Source organism: Trichomonas vaginalis, chromosome IV (assembly GCF_026262505.1).
Source record: "Trichomonas vaginalis G3 chromosome IV, whole genome shotgun sequence".
NCBI classification, from domain to species: Eukaryota; Parabasalia; order Trichomonadida; family Trichomonadidae; genus Trichomonas; species Trichomonas vaginalis.
In genome coordinates this window covers 16,686,560-16,708,229 of record NC_067206.1, presented here as the reverse complement: position 1 = coordinate 16,708,229, position 21,670 = coordinate 16,686,560, and the positions used below count along the sequence as shown (strand labels likewise).

General features: G+C 31.2%; 3 protein-coding genes across 3 annotated transcripts, besides 33 other annotated features; 1 reads left to right on the top strand and 2 right to left on the bottom strand.

Moving 5' to 3' along the window:
- Positions 1-4,177: part of a mobile genetic element that runs on past the window's edge.
- On the bottom strand, positions 2,150-2,650 carry TVAGG3_0107690 (protein of unknown function, DUF4106 family; the record flags this gene model as incomplete). Its single annotated transcript, XM_051223016.1, has 1 exon — positions 2,150-2,650. The coding sequence occupies one exon, from the start codon at positions 2,648-2,650 to the stop codon at positions 2,150-2,152; it is 501 nt and encodes a 166-aa protein (XP_051108002.1).
- TVAGG3_0107680 (uncharacterized protein) lies at positions 3,117-4,088 on the top strand (the record flags this gene model as incomplete). The annotated part of the gene is made up of 1 exon (XM_001309560.2): positions 3,117-4,088. One exon carries the CDS (start codon positions 3,117-3,119, stop codon positions 4,086-4,088), a length of 972 nt encoding a protein of 323 aa, XP_001309561.2.
- Positions 4,098-4,177: a terminal%2Cinverted (terminal inverted repeat of Maverick-3 transposon ID:TVAGG3_0107670).
- Positions 4,177-4,278: a mobile genetic element.
- Positions 4,279-4,536: 258 nt separating this feature from the next.
- Positions 4,537-4,578: a mobile genetic element.
- Positions 4,537-4,578: a terminal%2Cinverted (terminal inverted repeat of ISTv3 transposon ID:TVAGG3_0107650).
- A 366-nt stretch (positions 4,579-4,944) lies between these two features.
- Positions 4,945-5,029: a mobile genetic element.
- Positions 5,030-5,191: 162 nt separating this feature from the next.
- Positions 5,192-5,278: a mobile genetic element.
- A 556-nt stretch (positions 5,279-5,834) lies between these two features.
- Positions 5,835-6,738: a mobile genetic element.
- On the bottom strand, positions 6,344-6,738 carry TVAGG3_0107620 (transposase-related family; the record flags this gene model as incomplete). The annotated part of the gene is made up of 1 exon (XM_001295101.2): positions 6,344-6,738. A coding segment is annotated over one exon (395 nt), but the record flags the coding sequence as incomplete, so codon positions are not given.
- A 253-nt stretch (positions 6,739-6,991) lies between these two features.
- Positions 6,992-7,033: a mobile genetic element.
- Positions 6,992-7,033: a terminal%2Cinverted (terminal inverted repeat of ISTv3 transposon ID:TVAGG3_0107600).
- A 53-nt stretch (positions 7,034-7,086) lies between these two features.
- Positions 7,087-7,152: a mobile genetic element.
- A 1,340-nt stretch (positions 7,153-8,492) lies between these two features.
- Positions 8,493-8,530: a mobile genetic element.
- Positions 8,493-8,530: a terminal%2Cinverted (terminal inverted repeat of Banshee-A3 transposon ID:TVAGG3_0107580).
- A 1,173-nt stretch (positions 8,531-9,703) lies between these two features.
- Positions 9,704-9,740: a mobile genetic element.
- Positions 9,704-9,740: a terminal%2Cinverted (terminal inverted repeat of Banshee-A3 transposon ID:TVAGG3_0107570).
- A 775-nt stretch (positions 9,741-10,515) lies between these two features.
- Positions 10,516-10,553: a mobile genetic element.
- Positions 10,516-10,553: a terminal%2Cinverted (terminal inverted repeat of Banshee-A3 transposon ID:TVAGG3_0107560).
- A 556-nt stretch (positions 10,554-11,109) lies between these two features.
- Positions 11,110-11,146: a mobile genetic element.
- Positions 11,110-11,146: a terminal%2Cinverted (terminal inverted repeat of Banshee-A3 transposon ID:TVAGG3_0107550).
- Positions 11,147-16,285: 5,139 nt separating this feature from the next.
- Positions 16,286-16,347: a mobile genetic element.
- A 120-nt stretch (positions 16,348-16,467) lies between these two features.
- Positions 16,468-16,576: a mobile genetic element.
- Positions 16,577-16,717: 141 nt separating this feature from the next.
- Positions 16,718-16,832: a mobile genetic element.
- Positions 16,833-16,966: 134 nt separating this feature from the next.
- Positions 16,967-17,075: a mobile genetic element.
- Positions 17,076-17,216: 141 nt separating this feature from the next.
- Positions 17,217-17,325: a mobile genetic element.
- Positions 17,326-17,466: 141 nt separating this feature from the next.
- Positions 17,467-17,575: a mobile genetic element.
- Positions 17,576-17,716: 141 nt separating this feature from the next.
- Positions 17,717-17,825: a mobile genetic element.
- A 141-nt stretch (positions 17,826-17,966) lies between these two features.
- Positions 17,967-18,075: a mobile genetic element.
- A 141-nt stretch (positions 18,076-18,216) lies between these two features.
- Positions 18,217-18,325: a mobile genetic element.
- A 141-nt stretch (positions 18,326-18,466) lies between these two features.
- Positions 18,467-18,575: a mobile genetic element.
- A 141-nt stretch (positions 18,576-18,716) lies between these two features.
- Positions 18,717-18,825: a mobile genetic element.
- A 141-nt stretch (positions 18,826-18,966) lies between these two features.
- Positions 18,967-19,075: a mobile genetic element.
- Positions 19,076-19,216: 141 nt separating this feature from the next.
- Positions 19,217-19,325: a mobile genetic element.
- Positions 19,326-19,524: 199 nt separating this feature from the next.
- Positions 19,525-19,563: a mobile genetic element.
- Positions 19,564-21,670: the final 2,107 nt, after the last annotated feature.

The window sequence follows — 21,670 nt, the reverse complement described above, 5'->3', positions numbered from 1 at the left end:
TTCATTGTCTGCAAAGTAAGTTTTTATGACATTTTGTAAACTTTCGTTTGCAAGGTCATGTACAATAGGTTCTCTTCCTTCTTCTCCCTAACTTTCTTTCTAAACTCTTCACCAAATATACCATCTTATGGTTCTGTGTAGTTCTTTGAGATAAATGTTCTAGAACGTCAGGTGTTATATTTCCATCAGCCATGTTCATTTCATACTGGTCCAAAATATCTGCATGTTTCATATCTTTCAATGGCATTAAAGCCGCGCTGAAAATACCAGCTATATCTGGTTCACCATTCACTTCCATTGCGTCTACAACTTCTTGGAATTGTGGTTGTAAGTTTATGAACCACCTATCCGGATTAGCTTTATGACCCCATCTCATTGTAGTTCCATCGTCTGCAGAAACAAAAGTAGGTTTGTTTCCATCTTGGTTAGGTTCTGAATGAACTTTAAACAATGTTTCATTTCTATATGTTTTTTGAAATTTAACCTTTTATTTTCACCGAGTTCATCCAAGATTGAACGTTAAATGCTCGTAAGTAAAAAGGGTTGTTGTATTTGTGTACATTTTCTTTCAGTACTTCCATTCTATGCTGAATATTTTCATCTGATGTTGGAGTCTTTTGTATGTCGGCAACATTTTTCGATATTCTTCTACTATGTCAGCCGAATTTTTTTAGACTCTTGGAAAGATTCCATATTCTCCGCATACTCTTGTTGAGGGTCAAGATTTTTCGGCTGTTCCAAATCTTCATCTAGTTCTGTGAAGTTAGTTTCCAAAGGAGGACTTGTTCGTTTCCTTCAGGCTCTTCTAGCTGTTGTTGCTGAACTATTTCTTCCATGTCTGGTTGTATCTGAACTTCTTCCTGTGGAGTTTCTTGTACCTCATCTGCTGGCATTTCATATATTCCGAGACCGTTTTTAACAATTCCCTATCTAAGTCATCCGCATTCATAAGCTTTCTTTTTTCGTTCCGTCTCTATTTTTTACGCGTTTCATGAAGAAGTTGAATTGTCATTTAGCTCTGACATCAAATATCTCGGAGTAAATTCATCCATGTCATTTGGATGATATGCTATTAAATCATATCCCTTAGCGAGCTTGTATTTTCCAGGTTTGAATTATATCCGTTTGGTGCTGAACCATAAAGCTAAATAGGTTCGGGTCAGTATTTCCTCCTTGAACTTTCTAATAGCTTCTTTATATCTGTCACTAAAGTCAAGAGTATCTGGGAACCATACTCTTCTTAAGCATTTTTAAGAATTCTTGGTTTCCTTGTTCTCTACTTCTTTTATGTCCTTGCTCTGTTTGTGGTTGTTGTTGTGCAGGTTTTGAACTGTTGGTTGTGTGCTGGTTTTGAACTGTTGGTTGTGGTTGCAGTGTTTTTGCTGTTGGTTTTGTGCATGCCTGTGTCTGTGTCCATGTGACGATGTAAATGTTTTAGGTAGTCCTGGTGCAGGTGCTTCTCTTGGAGGGTTTGGTGGTATATAAGTTCCACCAGCTGGCACATATGTTCCATCTGCAGCGTAATGTCCTACCTGACTTTTCGTTTTTAAGAAAGCATTTACTAGGTCTGTTTTGGTCTGTTGTAACTCTTTTTCTTGACTTTTCACAACAGTTGCTCTAACGGCGTCATAGGCACTTTGAACTGCCTGTCTCGTTGCTGCATCTGTTATTTTCGTCATATTTTGTGCTACTTCTTTAACTCTTTGTCGAAACCTTCAGACTTCAGTTTCTTTCCAGATGAGAAGTCGTTCACTTGTTTCACCTTACTATGAAGAGCTTCGAAGGCGTTCTTAAAGTCAGCATTTTAAAGCTTCATTTGAACTGTCTTCATCCGCTTGTATTTTTGTCCTTATTGACCCTATAAGTTGGGCTGCTTTAGCGTTGGCTTGGGCATCTAACCAGTCATTGTTAGCTTTTATATATTCTGCGCTTTTCATTGCCTTTTGCATGGCTGCGTCGTTATTTTTACTTTCTTGTGCTAAGTTTTCATACTGTACGGTTTGGTTTTGCAACTGTAAAAGTTTTTCTGCCTTTACATTTGCTTCAACTTCTTTTTTATACTCATCGCTATCCATATATGTCTTCAGGGCTTTTTGTTTTATCTCTTCATCTTTCAGTACTTTATATTGAGTAGTATGGTTTTTCAAATTTATACATCTTGTTCCATTTTTGCTACTTCTGCTGCTTTTTCTGACACTTTTTTCGCATATTCCTCTGTACTTAGTTCTTTCAGTTGTTCTTCTTTCTTCTTTTTCTCTACGTTTAACTCATTGAGTTTCTTTGTGTGTCTGTCATATTCTAGTTTCTTTTCGTTTTCACTTATTTGTTTCTGTATGTCTATGTTTGACTTTTTGACATCTGTTATTTGATTTTTGAGTGAACTCAAATTCATTTGACTTTGAGGGTTATAAGCTGTTCCGTCTGCAGCTCCACCATAGCCTGCCATTTTCGCTAAAAGTGCCGCTCTTAAACCTCCACTCTGTGCACCAATAACTCGGTTTAAAAGCATAGGGTTGCTTGACATTTGTTGCAACATAGTGGGGTCATTCATCATTTGTTGTTGCAACTGTTGTTGTGGTGTCAGTTTTACTATTGGATGTTTCAATGCTCTCTTCCTCTTACGTATATTCTTACGTAGCTTACGTGGCATTTTAAGTGAAGTTAAAAAGCGGTTTTTGACAGATGTTTATATGACACTTTTTGTTCAGCACAAAAAACTACTCGGTCAAAGTGTTGTCAGTTTTGTAAAATAACCGTCCTATCTTTTTAAGGGAAAAGGCTTCTCAAAGTATACTTCCTTGGAACGCCTGTAACTTTTCCTGTAGCGACGATAGACCCTTACTTGTCCGGACAAAGTTATACTATTTTGAGTGCTCTACAAAAAAGTCAACGCGACGACTCTCAAAAACCGTTGTGTAAAAAGTTTTACCGTTGGACAAAAAAGTATATATAGAAAACAAAAAACGTTTATAGTTCATTCAATATTTGAGATGGAACGGTTTCCAACGGTAACTATTAAATAAAATAAAAAAATAGAGGGGGTTACCGTTGACGAAAACGGTTTATTTTCAAACTTTTCTATGAGTAGTCCGAAAAAAAACAGTTCATTTTTCATAATGTACGCGTCTCGAACAGTGAAGCCCAATTCAATAGAATACTATCTCGAAAAACAAGAAGCTGACACTGCTATTCAGTCTTTAATACAGAACCAAGCTCAGGAGAACTCAAAAGACTCCCAATTCAAATCGACATCCAATTCGAAGCAATTAAAACTTGACTCGAATGTTTTAAAACCACAGCCCGCACGAACAAATACAGCTCTAAGAATAGACCAAAGAATACCGAACAAAGAGTTGAGGTCAAGATTGAAATTACAATCGGATGAGTATTTTTCCCTTAACAACCAGGGAAATACTCCATATAACCGTATCTACACAAATACCGTTAAAGAAACAATAACGGCATACACAAAACTCTGTCAATTGGTCCCCAACCAGGACCAATTGACGGACATTATATGTTCCTACCTTCCCATATTTGCTGAGTGTGTGGAAGGTAGGACATTGTTACAAGCTTGCTTACGTATGCCACCAAATCTCCGTCAACAATTTGCTCAAATTGTACATGAATTTAAAGCTTTTAACAACGGATACGATGAAGATGAAGTAGCAGATGAATTTGGGGAAGAAAAAACATTTTTCCCCTCATATAATACGCCTGCAACAGTATTTCCTACTAATGAATTTCACAACTATTGTGTCGTTCATTTAATTGTTGTGGATATGCCCACAGGTGAAGACATTCTCAGTGGTGACTTCATCGAAGTCTGTATCAATACAGAATTGGGAGAAGATGAGTTGCACAAATTCTCCTACGTCGAACATATATTCAAACCAGCACACCAACTCTTTATCGAAACTGAAATAACACTCACACAAAATATGTCCATCTCATTTAAATCCAAATCAGGACGTCCATACAGAATTTGGATGAACTACGTCCTCTTCCACTACGCCGACGATGACGAAGAAGAGGAAGAAGAGGAGGAGGAAGAAGAAGAGTCCTCCGAATTCACACCAGAAGACTAACAATTTTCCGAATAAAAACTTCATTTATACTAAACATCTTCGGGGCTAGAGGGCACGAAGTGCCTGGAAGCCCCACTACCTTTTTTTTTAAATTTATCACCGGAAAAATTTACAATAAGGTTAATACCGAAAATATCGAAAAATCAACATTTAAGGTTAATTTAAGAGTATGCACTTTTGTCACCTACTCTGAACATTTTTTAAGGGTATACTCCGACCCATTCAATTTCTAGGGCACATAAACTGCCTCCCCCTGAATTAAATATTGGATATTAAGAAATGATAATATGATATATTTATAGAATGCGGGTACAAAATAAAAGGACTTTTAAGGCTTTTTTGTCACTTTTTAAATTCAAAATTCAATAAATGTAAAGGCTTATTATATTAATTTTGTGAACTTACGGCTTTTTTAAATGTCAGTTAAGAATTAATTGTATTTTTGATTTTGTTACATATTAAGTTCTGTCAAAATGTAAGCTATTGAATTCTTTGAGAGGGAAATAATCGTCGAGGAAGTAAAAAGTGACACTTTAGGAAATATTATTAGAAATATGATAATAAATATATTTGGGAAAAAATATGTTTTTTTTCAAAAATTGAAATGTTCATAGAATATTTTGAAATATGTAGGGAATTGAATTCGGTAATATATGATAAACAGGATTTTTAAATTTCAAGGAAAAATAGCTTTTGTGAATACTTTTGAGAACTCTTCTCAAAGATCATGATTCAAATATATTAAAGAGCCAAAATATTAGAGATGAGTTCATAATCAAAATTTTACATTTTAATTATTTAGAAAAACGTATTAACCTCAATAAAAAATATCTCAAAGATTAATAGTTAATTTAGGGTTTCCTAGCTATCTAGAGGGAATTGTTCCTTATGATGTATATATTTATAATGTATGCATCATAAGGAACAATTCCCTCGCTGAAGTGAGAAAACTTGTTCGCAATTGTTTATCATTTCGAACAAGTTTTCTCGTTTTTAATAACAAACTAAAGGCTATGAGGCACTGATTATATATTAGTGCCTCATAGCCTTTAGTTCCCAGTAGATAGCTGGGAAACTTTCTCCAAATGATAAGTTATTTAGAGAAAGTTTCCCAGCTATCTAGAGGAATTGTTCCTTATGATGTATATATTTATAATGTATGCATCATAAGGAACAATTCCCTCGCTGAAGTGAGAAAACTTGTTCGCAATCATTTCGCATTGCGAACAAGTTTTCTCACTTTTAGTAGGGAACTAAAGGCTATGAGGCACTGATTATATATTAGTGCCTCATAGCCTTTAGTTCCCTGTAGAAAAGATCGAAATTTTATTCTGATTTTAACTGATCTATATTTCGCTTGCGTTATTTGAATCTTTTCTTTTGCATATGTCATTCCTTTCACTTTTCGAATTTCATTTGCCTGCATGCTCTCTCGTTTTGGTTGAAAATCAACTCAATCTTAAAATGAACTTCTTCATTCTTTACAATAAATTCAATTTTTTTCGAGATATATCTTTATCTACCCCTATGTGAGCTGCATATTCTTTCTCGCTAAATTCTTTTGATTCTTTAGAGCTAAAAATCAAGTTTAATAAAAATAATGTTTATTCATAATTTTGAAAACCAAATTCAAATTTGAATGAGAATTTTTGAAAAAATATAGAATATTTCAATAGTTTGGAATCTCTTCAACTTCCCACTGCTTATTAACACATTGTTTCCAGAGCGGTTTATCATCCTTGGTCCATTTCTTAAATTTGTTGTAAACCTCTCTTGGAATGTATGGTCGAACTCCAATTTTTGGATGAGCGCCATGTGGCATGTCATTGTATTTTTGCCTGAATTCTTCCAATTCCTGATTGATGCTCTCAAATTCTGAAGACTTTGGAGCATTTTTGTCCAGTGATGGCCAGAGGCGTTCAATTTTGCCATTTTGACGTGGCATGTATGGAGCTGATTTTCTGATTTGAATGTCATAAGTACTCAAAAATTTTGTGAACTCTCCCTCATTTTCTTTACCGTTATCTGACCAGAAACAGAAAGGTGCTCCATATTTTTGAACTGTTGCAATTGCCACTTTTGAAGTTTCTGTTGAACTTTTGTTACGAAGCAATTTCAATGCTAACAAATAACGACTTTTGTCATCAATTATTCCATAAACCGGTAAAGTTTCTGGTTCTTTCAAAAAATGAATATCCACATGCCAGATTGTATTTGGAAGAATTGCTTCATAATCCACATAATATGCTTTTGGATTACTTTTATCTTTTTCTTTGTAAATTCCCAGAAATTTTGCTGCCTTAATAACTGCATTGTAACTGATTTGAAATTGTTTTGGATTCATATTGAGAGTCCAATACAATTTTTGAACCCCACATTTGTAATTTTCGTAAGAATTCTGAACCTTCAAAATTAATTCTGGAGTTAATTCCTCTTGTGGAGGACCACTTTTAATTTTTGGTGTACCACCGATTTCTTTGAATGCTTTTTTGAGAGTATTTCTTGAAATTTGTTTGAAAATTGTAACATTTTGATAAGAATATGGAACTTTTTTCAAAACTGTTGCGTAAGTTAACTCACCACTTTCAAGTTTTTCATACATATATCTTACCCATTCATTTGGAATACGAGGTCTCGAGTTTTCGTTCATTTTTTTACTTTACAAAACTGTTTATTTTTCAGAATTTTTAAATTTGAAAACATCCATTCTATATCTGATAAATAATATATTATTTTTTAATCAAAATATTTTGATTATCATCTCAAAAGTGTTCTCAAAACCTAGTTTTTCTTATTTTGGATAATCTTAATATTTATATTATTATAAACTAATTGAACACCATATGTTTTTGTATACTTTTACAAAAAAATTGATAGATTTGTGATATTTCCCCCGACGATAGAATTGAATAGCTTACATTTTGACAGAACTTAATATGGAACAATATCAAGAAGATTATGATAATTCATTTTAATATTACGAATAAAATGTCACTTTTCTATTTTTGACACGTAAAGTTGTCACTTTTCTGTCAAACCGTTTTTATCGTTTTCGTATATAACAATTTTTGAAACTCTCAGTTAAATTTCATCTTTTTTATCGGCACAAAATTAGTTAATATTTTTGTATTAATCTTCTAGTTAATCAAATATCAACATTTATCCTGAATATATGGAATTTTTTGAGAGATTTGTGACTTCTCCATCCTGAACTTAAAAATTCAAATATTTCAATGGGGAATTCGATTCTTTAAAAATGTATTGATACCTGAAAAATTCAATATTTATTAAATATCAACAAATATAAATAGATTTCGTTTTGGAGTCATCTTTGATCTTACTCTTTTACATTTGATTGAAGATTCGTGTTCGCTTGAATAAGATTCCGAATTAATATCTTTTGGAGTGGGAATAACCATGTGAGGTGAAATTTCTCTATACCATGAATGTCCTTTTTTACATTATGAAGTGACAAAGATTGATATTCAGACCTGATCATTTCGGTGCAGATGCGCTATATATGTACGCATCAATTCGTATCTTGAACCAAGTTATTCACTAAATAAATTTATCAGAAGTCAATATTTTGATCAAATATTCATACGCTGATATTATATAGACTTCATATAACAATATTATATAAGTAATGTATGAATAGCTAATAACTTATAGTCTGACATCTTATATAACAAATTCAAAAATCGAAATATCAGGTGTTTTCTATGGATATCTGTTTGTTATCATATTTTTATCTAGTTATATTATATAATCCAACTTATAAAAGCTAAACAAGATCAGAACTGAGTTTTAAATTTTTTGTAAAAACTTAAATTTTTTCAAACAAAATTGAACAAATAATTTCGTAAGACGAAATTGTGGAAGTGAAGTAATGTTGAAACCTTATTTTTCTTTAGAACAATTATAAATTTAAAAAATTAAAAATGTATATTAATAATAATAAAGTGTTTATTCTAACTCCATAAAAACCCAATTATCTTTGATGAAAAGCAACCCGGTTCGTACCAGAAGTGTAACTCTTAATAAAGCTCATTTGGAGTAAAATATGTGTTTAGAAAAAAGCAGTATTCGGGTAGATGCTGCAGGCCACATCATCCAGAACCCAATGTATACAACAAAGGAAATTAGATTTTTGATGATTACAGCGTTCATGGATGCATTGGGTTATGGATGAAAAAGCTTTTTCATGTTCAAATATAAATAAAAAAACCATAAGATTAATTTTCATTTTTTAAAGGTATATAATAATAGTTATAATGATTTATTAATAAAATCTGAGATTTTGAGGTTATTTTCAAGATTCTAATTTTAACTAGTCACTTTTCGAAAATTCTACATTTCCATCTCTTAACAGCAGATATTGTCTATGCGCAATTCCGTTTAATTTGTTGTAAACAGAAATTCATCAAAAGTGACACCTCAGAAAAGCTAAAATATTGAATTTTTGGAACTTTTGATAGAGCACGTTTTTAAATATTAATTAAAGTAAATGTATATTTTGTAAAGATTCTTTTTAATAAAAAATAAAATTTTGAAGAAGAACACAAAATCTTCTGAAAAATAATATCACATAAACTCATATTATTTTCTAATATATAACTATTTTATATAAAAATCAAATTCAATGATCTTAAAAGCGAATGATAAACCTCAAAATTTACGAATATAATGAGTGGGAATATAATGCTTCTCTATCATAAAACCATATGAAATATTAATTTTTGCTTTACGCCTAATTTTTGACGACAATTAGCAAAAAATGTTAAATGTTAACACTCAGTCCATTTGAATATGAAAAATAAAATTGACTTTGATTAAATGTTTTTATTTATCATGCAATTCTTCTTGCGACCAAAGATTTGAATAAAATTTCAAAAAATAAGATAGCTTAAAAAATAATATACGGTAGTGTTTACTAATAGATGAATAGTATATAAATTCTATTAAAATGGATTTGATCCAAAAAAATATATAAAATTTGATCATAAATAAAATCGTTTTAAATTACTTCTTCATTTAAATCATAACAATTATTTTTGATTTTATATTTTTTTGGATCAAATCCATTTTAATAGAATTTATATACTATTCATCTATTAGTAAACACTACCGTATATTATTTTTAAGCTATCTTATTTTTTGAAATTTTATTCAAATCTTTGGTCGCAAGAAAATTGCATGATAAATAAAAACATTTAATCAAAGTCAATTTTATTTTTCATATTCAAATGGACTGAGTGTTAACATTTAACATTTTTGCTAATTGTCGTCAAAAATTAGGCGTAAAGCAAAAATTAATATTTCATATGGTTTTATGATAGAGAAGCATTATATTCCCACTCATTATATTCGTAAATTTTGAGGTTTATCATTCGCTTTTAAGATCATTGAATTTGATTTTTATATAAATAGTTATATATTAGAAAATAATATGAGTTTATGTGATATTATTTTTCAGAAGATTTCATTCTATATGCCTATGAAAAGTACTCTCAAAACTAACTTTTTCCTAATTATAATTAAATCTAGAATATTGTATTATGCTTAGTATTATTTCATTTTTCTCATTCAATTTAGAATTTACAAATGTCACAAAATTGAGAGCTGTCACTTTTGATGAATTTCTGTTTATTACAAATTGTTTTTTAAAATATGAAGTCTGGCAATAACCCCCATCATAGACCTACGCAGCAGTGGTTCGAAAACATCAATCGGATGCACCAAATTAACAATATCTCAAGCTACATCCCCAGCGAATTAAATCCCGATGAAAGTTGTACAGAGAGCAATCCGAAGATTTGGAAAGCCCCACACAATTTGGTCTGATAATGGAGGGGAAAATCGGAGAGAATTTCTGAGAGCAATGCAGGTAAAAGGAATCAGAAATGATAAAATTGAGAGGTTATGGCCTGGAATTGAGAAAGGACTATCCTGGAACAAAAGCCACGCATGTATCTTTATCAACCAACAGAGTAAATGCTTGAATTTTGTTGTATGTATATATAGGGACTTGAATGTCTCTGCCTTAGTAGTATGCTTGTAGAATTGATTGATTGTAATCAATCGATTACATAGTAAGGATTTGTAGAAAGTTATTTTGTCTATGCTCTCTTTGATAGTGTGGTTGCTGAGTGGTATATTTCTGAGAATGTTATTGAGATGTTTGGATTGATCAAATTCTTATTTGGCTCTAACAAGCCAAGAAGGATCGATTAGTGTGTATAAGTTCATTTTTTTGAAGATTATGAGAAAATACTATGAAATTTTCAAAGATATTCAGAAATACTATGAAAAACTCATTTCAATATATAAAATTGAGAACCTCTTCAATTTTATTCAAATTTAAAATCATATTTTATGTCGATAATGAATTGAAAAAAATTTGAAATTTAAATATGATCTAGTATGTTGTTGTAAACAGAAATTCATCAAAAGTGACACCTCAGAAAAGCTATAATATTGAATTTTTGGAACTTTTGATAGAGCACGTTTTTAAATATTAATTTAAGTAAATGTATATTTTGTAAAGATTCTTTTTAATAAAAAAATAAAATTTTGAAGAAGAACACAAAATCTTCTGAAAAATAATATCACATAAACTCATATTATTTTCTAATATATAACTATTTTATATAAAAATCAAATTCAATGATCTTAAAAGCGAATGATAAACCTCAAAATTTACGAATATAATGAGTGGGAATATAATGCTTATCTATCATAAAACCATATGAAATATTCCCACTCATTATATTCGTAAATTTTGAGGTTTATCATTCGCTTTTAAGATCATTGAATTTGATTTTTATATAAAATAGTTATATATTAGAAAATAATATGAGTTTATGTGATATTATTTTTCAGAAGATTTCATTCTATATGCCTATGAAAAGTACTCTCAAAACTAACTTTTTCCTAATTATAATTAAATCTAGAATATTGTATTATGCTTAGTATTATTTCATTTTTCTCATTCAATTTAGAATTTACAAATGTCACAAAATTGAGAGCTGTCACTTTTGATGAATTTCTGTTTATTACAATGTAATGTCTAATTTTAAGTTTTTATATTTGTCATACTAAATTGTTTGAAAATAAAAATATATTTTATGCGGCTATGAAACTCTTAAATATACAATATTATTGCACAGGCATAATTAAAAATACAAAATTATAAAAATATTAGTATTTATATTGATCATTATACATGCATTATATTTTTGGATTTTTAGATCTGGCAATCTAAAATAAAATATATTTTATGTAAAAATAAACTCATATTTTTGAACCCCAGCAAAATTAGAGAATTAGACTTGGTATGATAAGTCAAACTGAAATGTGAAATAAAGCTTAGGTCATGGATAAAACCATAAAATATATTTATAAAATTAAATAATTTAAATAGGGAAAGGTGAGTGGACAGTAACAAAGTTGCGAAAAAAAATTGACACTCCTTTTGTAAATTCCCGCATACATTTAGACTATTTTTAGATTATATATTTTATGTAGAAATTATTTTATTGATTTTATTTAGATAAAAAATAAAGGATAGAAACATATAATTTCACTTAAGGGTCGACATATGAAGATCTCCCCCATCGCTACTCCACTTCCATATGATAGAAGTGGAGGAAAATTACAAATCTTTTAAGATTTCGAAGTTTTACTAATATTTTTAAAAACTTATTAGCATGCTTATAAATCAGACACAAATTCTCGTATGGTAAAGATGGAACAATTGTAAGAAAGCTTTTATGGTACTATATACGAATCAGTGCCTCAAAAGGCTCTATTCCCACTGGAATTTGCCAAAACTTGGGTCTGATTGTTTGCATATTAAAGAGGGAATCATGTTTAAGTGAACTATAGCATCACATATGTACTTACCATGATCAATAGAGTTATTTTTGAACGAAAGTACTACACAGAAAAGATCTTTACTCGACTTTGTTTTGGAAAATCATTGCTTTCCAATCCAACTATACACAGGCAATCCATGATTGTCACGTGCAAATCAGCTGTGGAATAGTTGATGACGGAACCGCACAATGGGCTGCACTTAGTGGTAAGGATAATTCCATCCTAGCCTTATCTCAAGTGCAATGGATGAAGGAGATAATTGTTGTACTCTGCATTTGCCACAGTGTACACAATGCTTATAAGGCGGCAATGAACCATACAGCAATTTTGTTGCATGCTAAGTTCGGTCAACGATAGAAATTGAGTGGAAATTAATCGTCGAGGAAGTACGATTATGTAAAGTAAAAAAATGTTGTGGGATTTTTAATATTATATATTATTTTATAATAAATTTTTTTGAGTCATTTTAAGAAGCACATATAATTTTTTGAATTTAAAAATTAAAGTAGTGTCAAACGAATTTATCACTTAATTTAATACTCAGATTTCTTAAAATTAATGAAAAAAAGGTTTTCTGAGAACTTTTGAGAATGGTTTTCAAATTCCATTATTGAAAATATATAGGTATTGTATGAAATTCAAACTCTATATTTATTAAAATTCTAAATTTTTAATAAAATAACTTTTCAGAGGAATATGATTTTGAATGGTTGATTAATAAGTATAAAAATGTCTACGATTTTAAGGAGGGAATTGTTCCTTATGAGGTATACATCATAACTATATACCTCATAAGGAACAATTCCCTCTTGATAGCTGGGAAACTTTCTCTGAATAACTTATCATTTGGAGAAAGTTCCCCAGCTATCTATTAGAAACTAAAGGCTGTGAGGCACTAATATATAATCAGTGCCTCATAGCCTTTAGTTTCCTATTAAAAACGAGAAAACTTGTTCGAAATGATAAACAATTTCGAACAAGTTTTCTCGTTTTAAGGAGGGAATTGTTCCTTATGAGGTATACATCATAACTATATACCTCATAAGGAACAATTCACTCTTGATATCCTGGATATTTTTGAATATATTTTTTTAATTAAAGTTCTCAAAAGTATTATCAAAAGTGATTTTTTAAAAATATCTCCAATTAATTAACTAATTAAAAGTATTATATTTTTAAAATTAAATAGTTTTTCAATTTTTTTGAAGGAATTGAGATACTTCCCACGACAATAAAATTGAGAGGTTTACATTATGACTGATCTTAGCATGCAACAATTTCACCATTGAAAGATCAATTGCTGGAAGTTGTCGATATATTCCGCAAGCATATGGAGGTTTTTGGGTCAATATGCCCATCCAATGTTGAAACAAGATGTATATCTTTCATTAAACACTTCCATTTTATATGGACCAAGCGTGCGAAGGTGAAATTATTCCATTCCAGACGGAACAGAAGATCCGTATAAGTGTACTGTCATCTCTCCCAGATTGGTCCTGATCTTCGAAGATCCGAAGTCTCCGCTTTCCAAAGTCTATTGTTGCAAAATCTGACAGCGAATTGGTCGGAACATACATCGAAAGGCGTCATGTTTTCCAGGAACAGAATAAATAACAAGAGGAAGACCCGATTGAAGATGTCAGGGAGATGTTCATGGGAGACCCCGCCGCTGAAGCAGAAGGAAACACTGAACAACCAGCACTTTCGTTGAATAGCAATTGTCCAGCCGAGGATCTTAATAAATTCAATGAAGATTTTGCAATACAGTGATTTGAAAATGAACTCAGAAAAAGAGGACTTAGTGATGATGTAATCGAATGGTTGTATGCCAGAGGCCCATTTAGGTCCATTTTGACACTTTTATGATATTTTTATGACACTTTTTAGTTTTTTTTTCTGAAATAGTGTCAAAATGGGTATAAATTTGATATGCAGGCTCATTTTGACACCACAATTATTTTCCGACGTTAATTTTGTCAAACTTATTATAGAGTTGTTTTCAGAATGCTTGCCATATACAGACATAACATATTCAATTTGTAAAAGAGAACTATATTTTTAAAATCCTTTTAATTCGATTTTTATTTTAATCCTTTCATATAAATGGGCAAAATTCCCTCCAATTTCACAAATATTCAATTCCCAGTTTATTTATAAAAAACTCACCATGTATAAGATTTATTTCCTATAAATGCGTATATGAAAGAATATGCAATAAAAAATCTCCAAGAAAGTTAACTAATCAAAGGAAATTTAACCAGATAAATTACTTACAATATTAGTTTTGAATTTAAACGTTTTAGCTAATTCACAATATATAAACGTTCGCAAAAGTAAACATTTACAACTTTCGTCTCCAACTTTTAGATTAAGTACATTTTTTGAACATACACAAAAACTCGTTGAAAAATTTAGCTCAGTATCATGATGTTGTTCAATATATTTATTTCTCTCAACTTTTATTTGTAAATCCAAAAGGTGACAATCAGAGATAATGACTTTATCCATTCCTGATTTTTAAAGCTGGAGATATTATCATATCTTTCATATCTGAGATATTGTATTATGCAGGAAATTGTAGCTAACTATTAACACAGTAATAATGCATTACTTTATTAATGGTGGTACAGCACAAAAATGAATGACCTCTGTTATACAAGATCATTAACATTTGAGGATACTGATAATATCATTTAGCGTATTCTTCAATTAATGCAGTGAAATCAGCAATCCGCAAAAACTTATCATGGATAACGGCAAGGAATTCCTTGGAATTGAATTCCAAACTGTTCTCTCCGATCACAATGTAGGTCAATGGAAAATGGAAAAATAGAACGGATATGGAATATGATGTTCAATGCTAGGCAAATCGGCATACCTGTCATGGAGCAACTCCCATTTTTAGTCCAATTATATAATGATAGGTGGCCTCACAGAAGCGTAAACTTACACCAAAAGAAGACCTTCGAAATTGATCCAAATCCACAGATTATTCATCAAGAATTTCATAAAATTATCGAATAAACAATTAATTTTATAAATATTACGTTTTTTACTATAGTATATGAGAACTATGATAATACTAAGGTCTTAAGTGAACTCTGAGAGAATTATGATTAAGCAAAGGAACCTACCAGGCACTGATACATAATATGTGCTTTGTAGGCTTCCATTCCCTCGAGAAAATTCGAAGAGTGAGAGGTAGTCTATATGCTTCTCACCCTCCAATTCCCAGCTCTACTAAATTTTTTCTAATTAATTTTTTGACACTTTACAAAAGGTTTCCTGACACGAAGTGTCAGGAAACTTATTTATCCATTACAAATGAAAATAAAAGCCGAAAAATAAAAAACGAAATATTTTTATAAGATTCTGTTGAAATAAGGCTATTATCAAGATAGTAACACCCTCTGTGATAAGGTGTCACTTTTCTATTGTTACTTTTTCGACAAAGTATATCACTCTTCAAAACTTCAACCATCTTATCATGATCTTGATAAAGCAATCAAAGAAGTCAGCACAGTTCGTGTTAGATCAAATGCTCGAAAATATGCAGATCTGATCAATAAAAAACATCCTGTTCAAGCATTCCATCATAGATTTTTATGCAGAGCCACAAAGCTGAAGGTGGAGACAAAGAGTCAAGGATCAGAGCATTTTCAAAATTAGTTACATTGCTGCATACTCAAAAGAAATTGCATAACGCAGTTATAATGATGAAGTTATATGACGATCGAAAAATCTACACACTATTTGATGATATCAAAAAGAAATATCATGATACAACTATTTACATTGAAAGATTTTTCATCTTGGCTATAAACGCAAGGATCTTTGTAGATAGCGGAACTTTCTGTGGAATTCTTTCTCTCGATGGATCGTTTTATTGTGATAACAAGCCTGGCCAAATAATACAAAGTTTCTGAAAATGGTGTGGACTTTACATAATCAATGATTCTTTATTGTCTCACAAATTCAATATGCCTATTTTAGATAAAAAGTTTGAGTGTTTAGGTTGCACTCTTGAACGCACAGGTGATCAGCGTGATCACATCCTTGACGGGGCAACTCCAATCGGGGAAATTTCAATTCCCCCGATTGGAGTTTTTAAATTTAAAGCGATATTTGATTGCAAGTTTTTCATCAGGAGGACTCCTTCGCTTCGCTCGGAGTCCTCCTGATGAAAACCCTGCTTTTTAAAATCAAAAAACTAACTTTTTGCTTAATGGTGGAGATTTTAAGTACCTTTCATATAAAGTGTGATCTAACCGAAGTGATTATTTCCAATGAAGAAACTAATTACATGATAATATACTACTTGTTATATACGAAAACGATAAAAACAGTTTGACAGAAAAGTGACAACTTTACGTGTCAAAAATATAAAAAGTGATATTTTATTCATCATTATCTTCTTCATAATTTATTTCATATTCTTCGTCTTACCAACAAAAGATGGGAATGTGAACAATTGCGGGCAATTTTTAGCCATTTTGGCTTGGAACTAGAGCCTGCGAGGTACATGGATAGTATCAGTACCTCACAGGCTCTAGTTCTCTATATGGCGCCGAGAAATTTTGGTGAAATGTGGTCGCATTTCACCAAAATTTTTTCGGCGCCATAGGATGAATTGGAGGGTGAGAGATATTATTTCATACAATACTACTCTCACCCTCCAATTCCCAGCCAAAATGGCTAAAAATTGCCCGCAATGTGAACAATTGCGGGCAATTTTTAGCCATTTTGGCTTGGAACTAGAGCCTGCGAGGTACATGGATAGTATCAGTACCTCACAGGCTCTAGTTCTCTATATGGCGCCGAGAAATTTTGGTGAAATGTGGTCGCATTTCACCAAAATTTTTCGGCGCCATAGGATGAATTGGAGGGTGAGAGATATTATTTCATACAATACTACTCTCACCCTCCAATTCCCAGCCAAAATGGCTAAAAATTGCCCGCAATGTGAACAATTGCGGGCAATTTTTAGCCATTTTGGCTTGGAACTAGAGCCTGCGAGGTACATGGATAGTATCAGTACCTCACAGGCTCTAGTTCTCTATATGGCGCCGAGAAATTTTGGTGAAATGTGGTCGCATTTCACCAAAATTTTTTCGGCGCCATAGGATGAATTGGAGGGTGAGAGATATTATTTCATACAATACTACTCTCACCCTCCAATTCCCAGCCAAAATGGCTAAAAATTGCCCGCAATGTGAACAATTGCGGGCAATTTTTAGCCATTTTGGCTTGGAACTAGAGCCTGCGAGGTACATGGATAGTATCAGTACCTCACAGGCTCTAGTTCTCTATATGGCGCCGAGAAATTTTGGTGAAATGTGGTCGCATTTCACCAAAATTTTTTCGGCGCCATAGGATGAATTGGAGGGTGAGAGATATTATTTCATACAATACTACTCTCACCCTCCAATTCCCAGCCAAAATGGCTAAAAATTGCCCGCAATGTGAACAATTGCGGGCAATTTTTAGCCATTTTGGCTTGGAACTAGAGCCTGCGAGGTACATGGATAGTATCAGTACCTCACAGGCTCTAGTTCTCTATATGGCGCCGAGAAATTTTGGTGAAATGTGGTCGCATTTCACCAAAATTTTTTCGGCGCCATAGGATGAATTGGAGGGTGAGAGATATTATTTCATACAATACTACTCTCACCCTCCAATTCCCAGCCAAAATGGCTAAAAATTGCCCGCAATGTGAACAATTGCGGGCAATTTTTAGCCATTTTGGCTTGGAACTAGAGCCTGCGAGGTACATGGATAGTATCAGTACCTCACAGGCTCTAGTTCTCTATATGGCGCCGAGAAATTTTGGTGAAATGTGGTCGCATTTCACCAAAATTTTTTCGGCGCCATAGGATGAATTGGAGGGTGAGAGATATTATTTCATACAATACTACTCTCACCCTCCAATTCCCAGCCAAAATGGCTAAAAATTGCCCGCAATGTGAACAATTGCGGGCAATTTTTAGCCATTTTGGCTTGGAACTAGAGCCTGCGAGGTACATGGATAGTATCAGTACCTCACAGGCTCTAGTTCTCTATATGGCGCCGAGAAATTTTGGTGAAATGTGGTCGCATTTCACCAAAATTTTTTCGGCGCCATAGGATGAATTGGAGGGTGAGAGATATTATTTCATACAATACTACTCTCACCCTCCAATTCCCAGCCAAAATGGCTAAAAATTGCCCGCAATGTGAACAATTGCGGGCAATTTTTAGCCATTTTGGCTTGGAACTAGAGCCTGCGAGGTACATGGATAGTATCAGTACCTCACAGGCTCTAGTTCTCTATATGGCGCCGAGAAATTTTGGTGAAATGTGGTCGCATTTCACCAAAATTTTTTCGGCGCCATAGGATGAATTGGAGGGTGAGAGATATTATTTCATACAATACTACTCTCACCCTCCAATTCCCAGCCAAAATGGCTAAAAATTGCCCGCAATGTGAACAATTGCGGGCAATTTTTAGCCATTTTGGCTTGGAACTAGAGCCTGCGAGGTACATGGATAGTATCAGTACCTCACAGGCTCTAGTTCTCTATATGGCGCCGAGAAATTTTGGTGAAATGTGGTCGCATTTCACCAAAATTTTTTCGGCGCCATAGGATGAATTGGAGGGTGAGAGATATTATTTCATACAATACTACTCTCACCCTCCAATTCCCAGCCAAAATGGCTAAAAATTGCCCGCAATGTGAACAATTGCGGGCAATTTTTAGCCATTTTGGCTTGGAACTAGAGCCTGCGAGGTACATGGATAGTATCAGTACCTCACAGGCTCTAGTTCTCTATATGGCGCCGAGAAATTTTGGTGAAATGTGGTCGCATTTCACCAAAATTTTTTCGGCGCCATAGGATGAATTGGAGGGTGAGAGATATTATTTCATACAATACTACTCTCACCCTCCAATTCCCAGCCAAAATGGCTAAAAATTGCCCGCAATGTGAACAATTGCGGGCAATTTTTAGCCATTTTGGCTTGGAACTAGAGCCTGCGAGGTACATGGATAGTATCAGTACCTCACAGGCTCTAGTTCTCTATATGGCGCCGAGAAATTTTGGTGAAATGTGGTCGCATTTCACCAAAATTTTTTCGGCGCCATAGGATGAATTGGAGGGTGAGAGATATTATTTCATACAATACTACTCTCACCCTCCAATTCCCAGCCAAAATGGCTAAAAATTGCCCGCAATGTGAACAATTGCGGGCAATTTTTAGCCATTTTGGCTTGGAACTAGAGCCTGCGAGGTACATGGATAGTATCAGTACCTCACAGGCTCTAGTTCTCTATATGGCGCCGAGAAATTTTGGTGAAATGTGGTCGCATTTCACCAAAATTTTTTCGGCGCCATAGGATGAATTGGAGGGTGAGAGATATTATTTCATACAATACTACTCTCACCCTCAATTTTAATTACTTAAACTCATTCTATTTTTTTGACATGTAAATGTCACTTTTACTGAGATCTGACACAATGTCAGATCTCTTTTTTCGTATATAAGATACTATCAAATGAATATCTATTTGTAGAGTGTGGTAGAATTTACGAAAAAGTGACACTAGAAAAAGTGACACTTAACCTTAAATTTCCAAACACTATTTTTTGATTATATTTTGTTATTTATATATTTATATATGTATATATTTATATATGTATATATTTATATATGTATATATTTATATATGTATATATTATATATGTATATATTTATATATGTATATATTTATATATGTATATATTTATATATGTATATATTTATATATGTATATATTTATATATGTATATATTTATATATGTATATATTTATATATGTATATATTTATATATGTATATATTTATATATGTATATATTTATATATGTATATATTTATATATGTATATATTTATATATGTATATATTTATATATGTATATATTTATATATGTATATATTTATATATGTATATATTTATATATGTATATATTTATATATGTATATATTTATATATGTATATATTTATATATGTATATATTTATATATGTATATATTTATATATGTATATATTTATTATGTATATATGTATATATTATATATTTATATATGTATATATTTATATATGTATATATGTATATATTTATATATGTATATATTTATATATGTATATATTTATATATTATATATGTATATATTTATATATGTATATATTTATATATGTATATATTTATATATGTATATATTTATATATGTATATATTTATATATTATATTTATATATGTATATATTTATATATGTATATATTTATATATGTATATATTTATATATGTATATATTATATATGTATATATTTATATATGTATATATTTATATATGTATATATTTATATATGTATATATTTATATATGTATATATTTATATATGTATATATTTATATATGTATATATTTATATATGTATATATTTATATATGTATATATTTATATATGTATATATTTATATATGTATATATTTATATATGTATATATGTATATATTTATATATGTATATATTTATATATGTATATATTTATATATGTATATATTTATATATGTATATATTTATATATGTATATATTTATATATGTATATATTTATATATGTATATATTTATATATGTATATATTTATATATGTATATATTTATATATGTATATATTTATATATGTATATATTTATATATGTATATATTTATATATGTATATATTTATATATGATATTTATATATGTATATATTTATATATGTATATATTTATATATGTATATATTTATATATGTATATATTTATTAGTAGCTGCTTCATGCTGCATTGAGTATTGTTGAATAATTTGAAGTAGTGGTTTTTGAAATCAGCACCCCTATGAGAGCGCTGGCGACCGAAACACCACTAGTAAGATTGTGTATTAGAAACTGCTTCATGCTGTGTTGAGTAAGCTTCGATGTCTTTGTAGGATAGCTTTCTGAGAGCGAAACAAGATAGTGTTGAAAAAAAAATTTGAAAATCTGAGAGACTGTGCAAGAGCCAACGACCAAAACGCTACCAGTAAGATACAGCAGTATTAGCTGCTTCATGCTGCATTGAGTATTGTTGAATAATTTGAAGTAGTGGTTTTTGAAATCAGCACCCCTATGAGAGCGCTGGCGACCGAAACACCACTAGTAAGATTGTGTATTAGAAACTGCTTCATGCTGTGTTGAGTAAGCTTCGATGTCTTTATCAGACCACCTTTAAATTAACCACTCACATTCTCACTGTGGTCCATCTAAAATTTGTAAGCTTTATGACATAAAATTATATTATATGCAGGATCCCACCTATTACTTAATCTTTTTGGAATAAATGTTTTATAATATTTATCGATTGATTGTAATTTTTTGTATAAAAAAGTTTTTTATTTATATTAAAAATATATTTTGTTAATGATATTATCTTATAATTTGTAAATAAATCTAGTAATAAAATAACTTTAATAGTTGGTGTCACTTTTTCGAAAATTCTGGTTTTTTCTGATCTAACCGAAGTGATTATTTCCAATGAAGAAACTAATTACATGATAATATACTACTATCAAATGAATATCTATTTGTATATACTCACATGATGATCCATCAAGAATTTACTGCGATATAAGAAGGGAGTCCAATCGGGGAGTTTTAATTCCCCCGATTGGAGT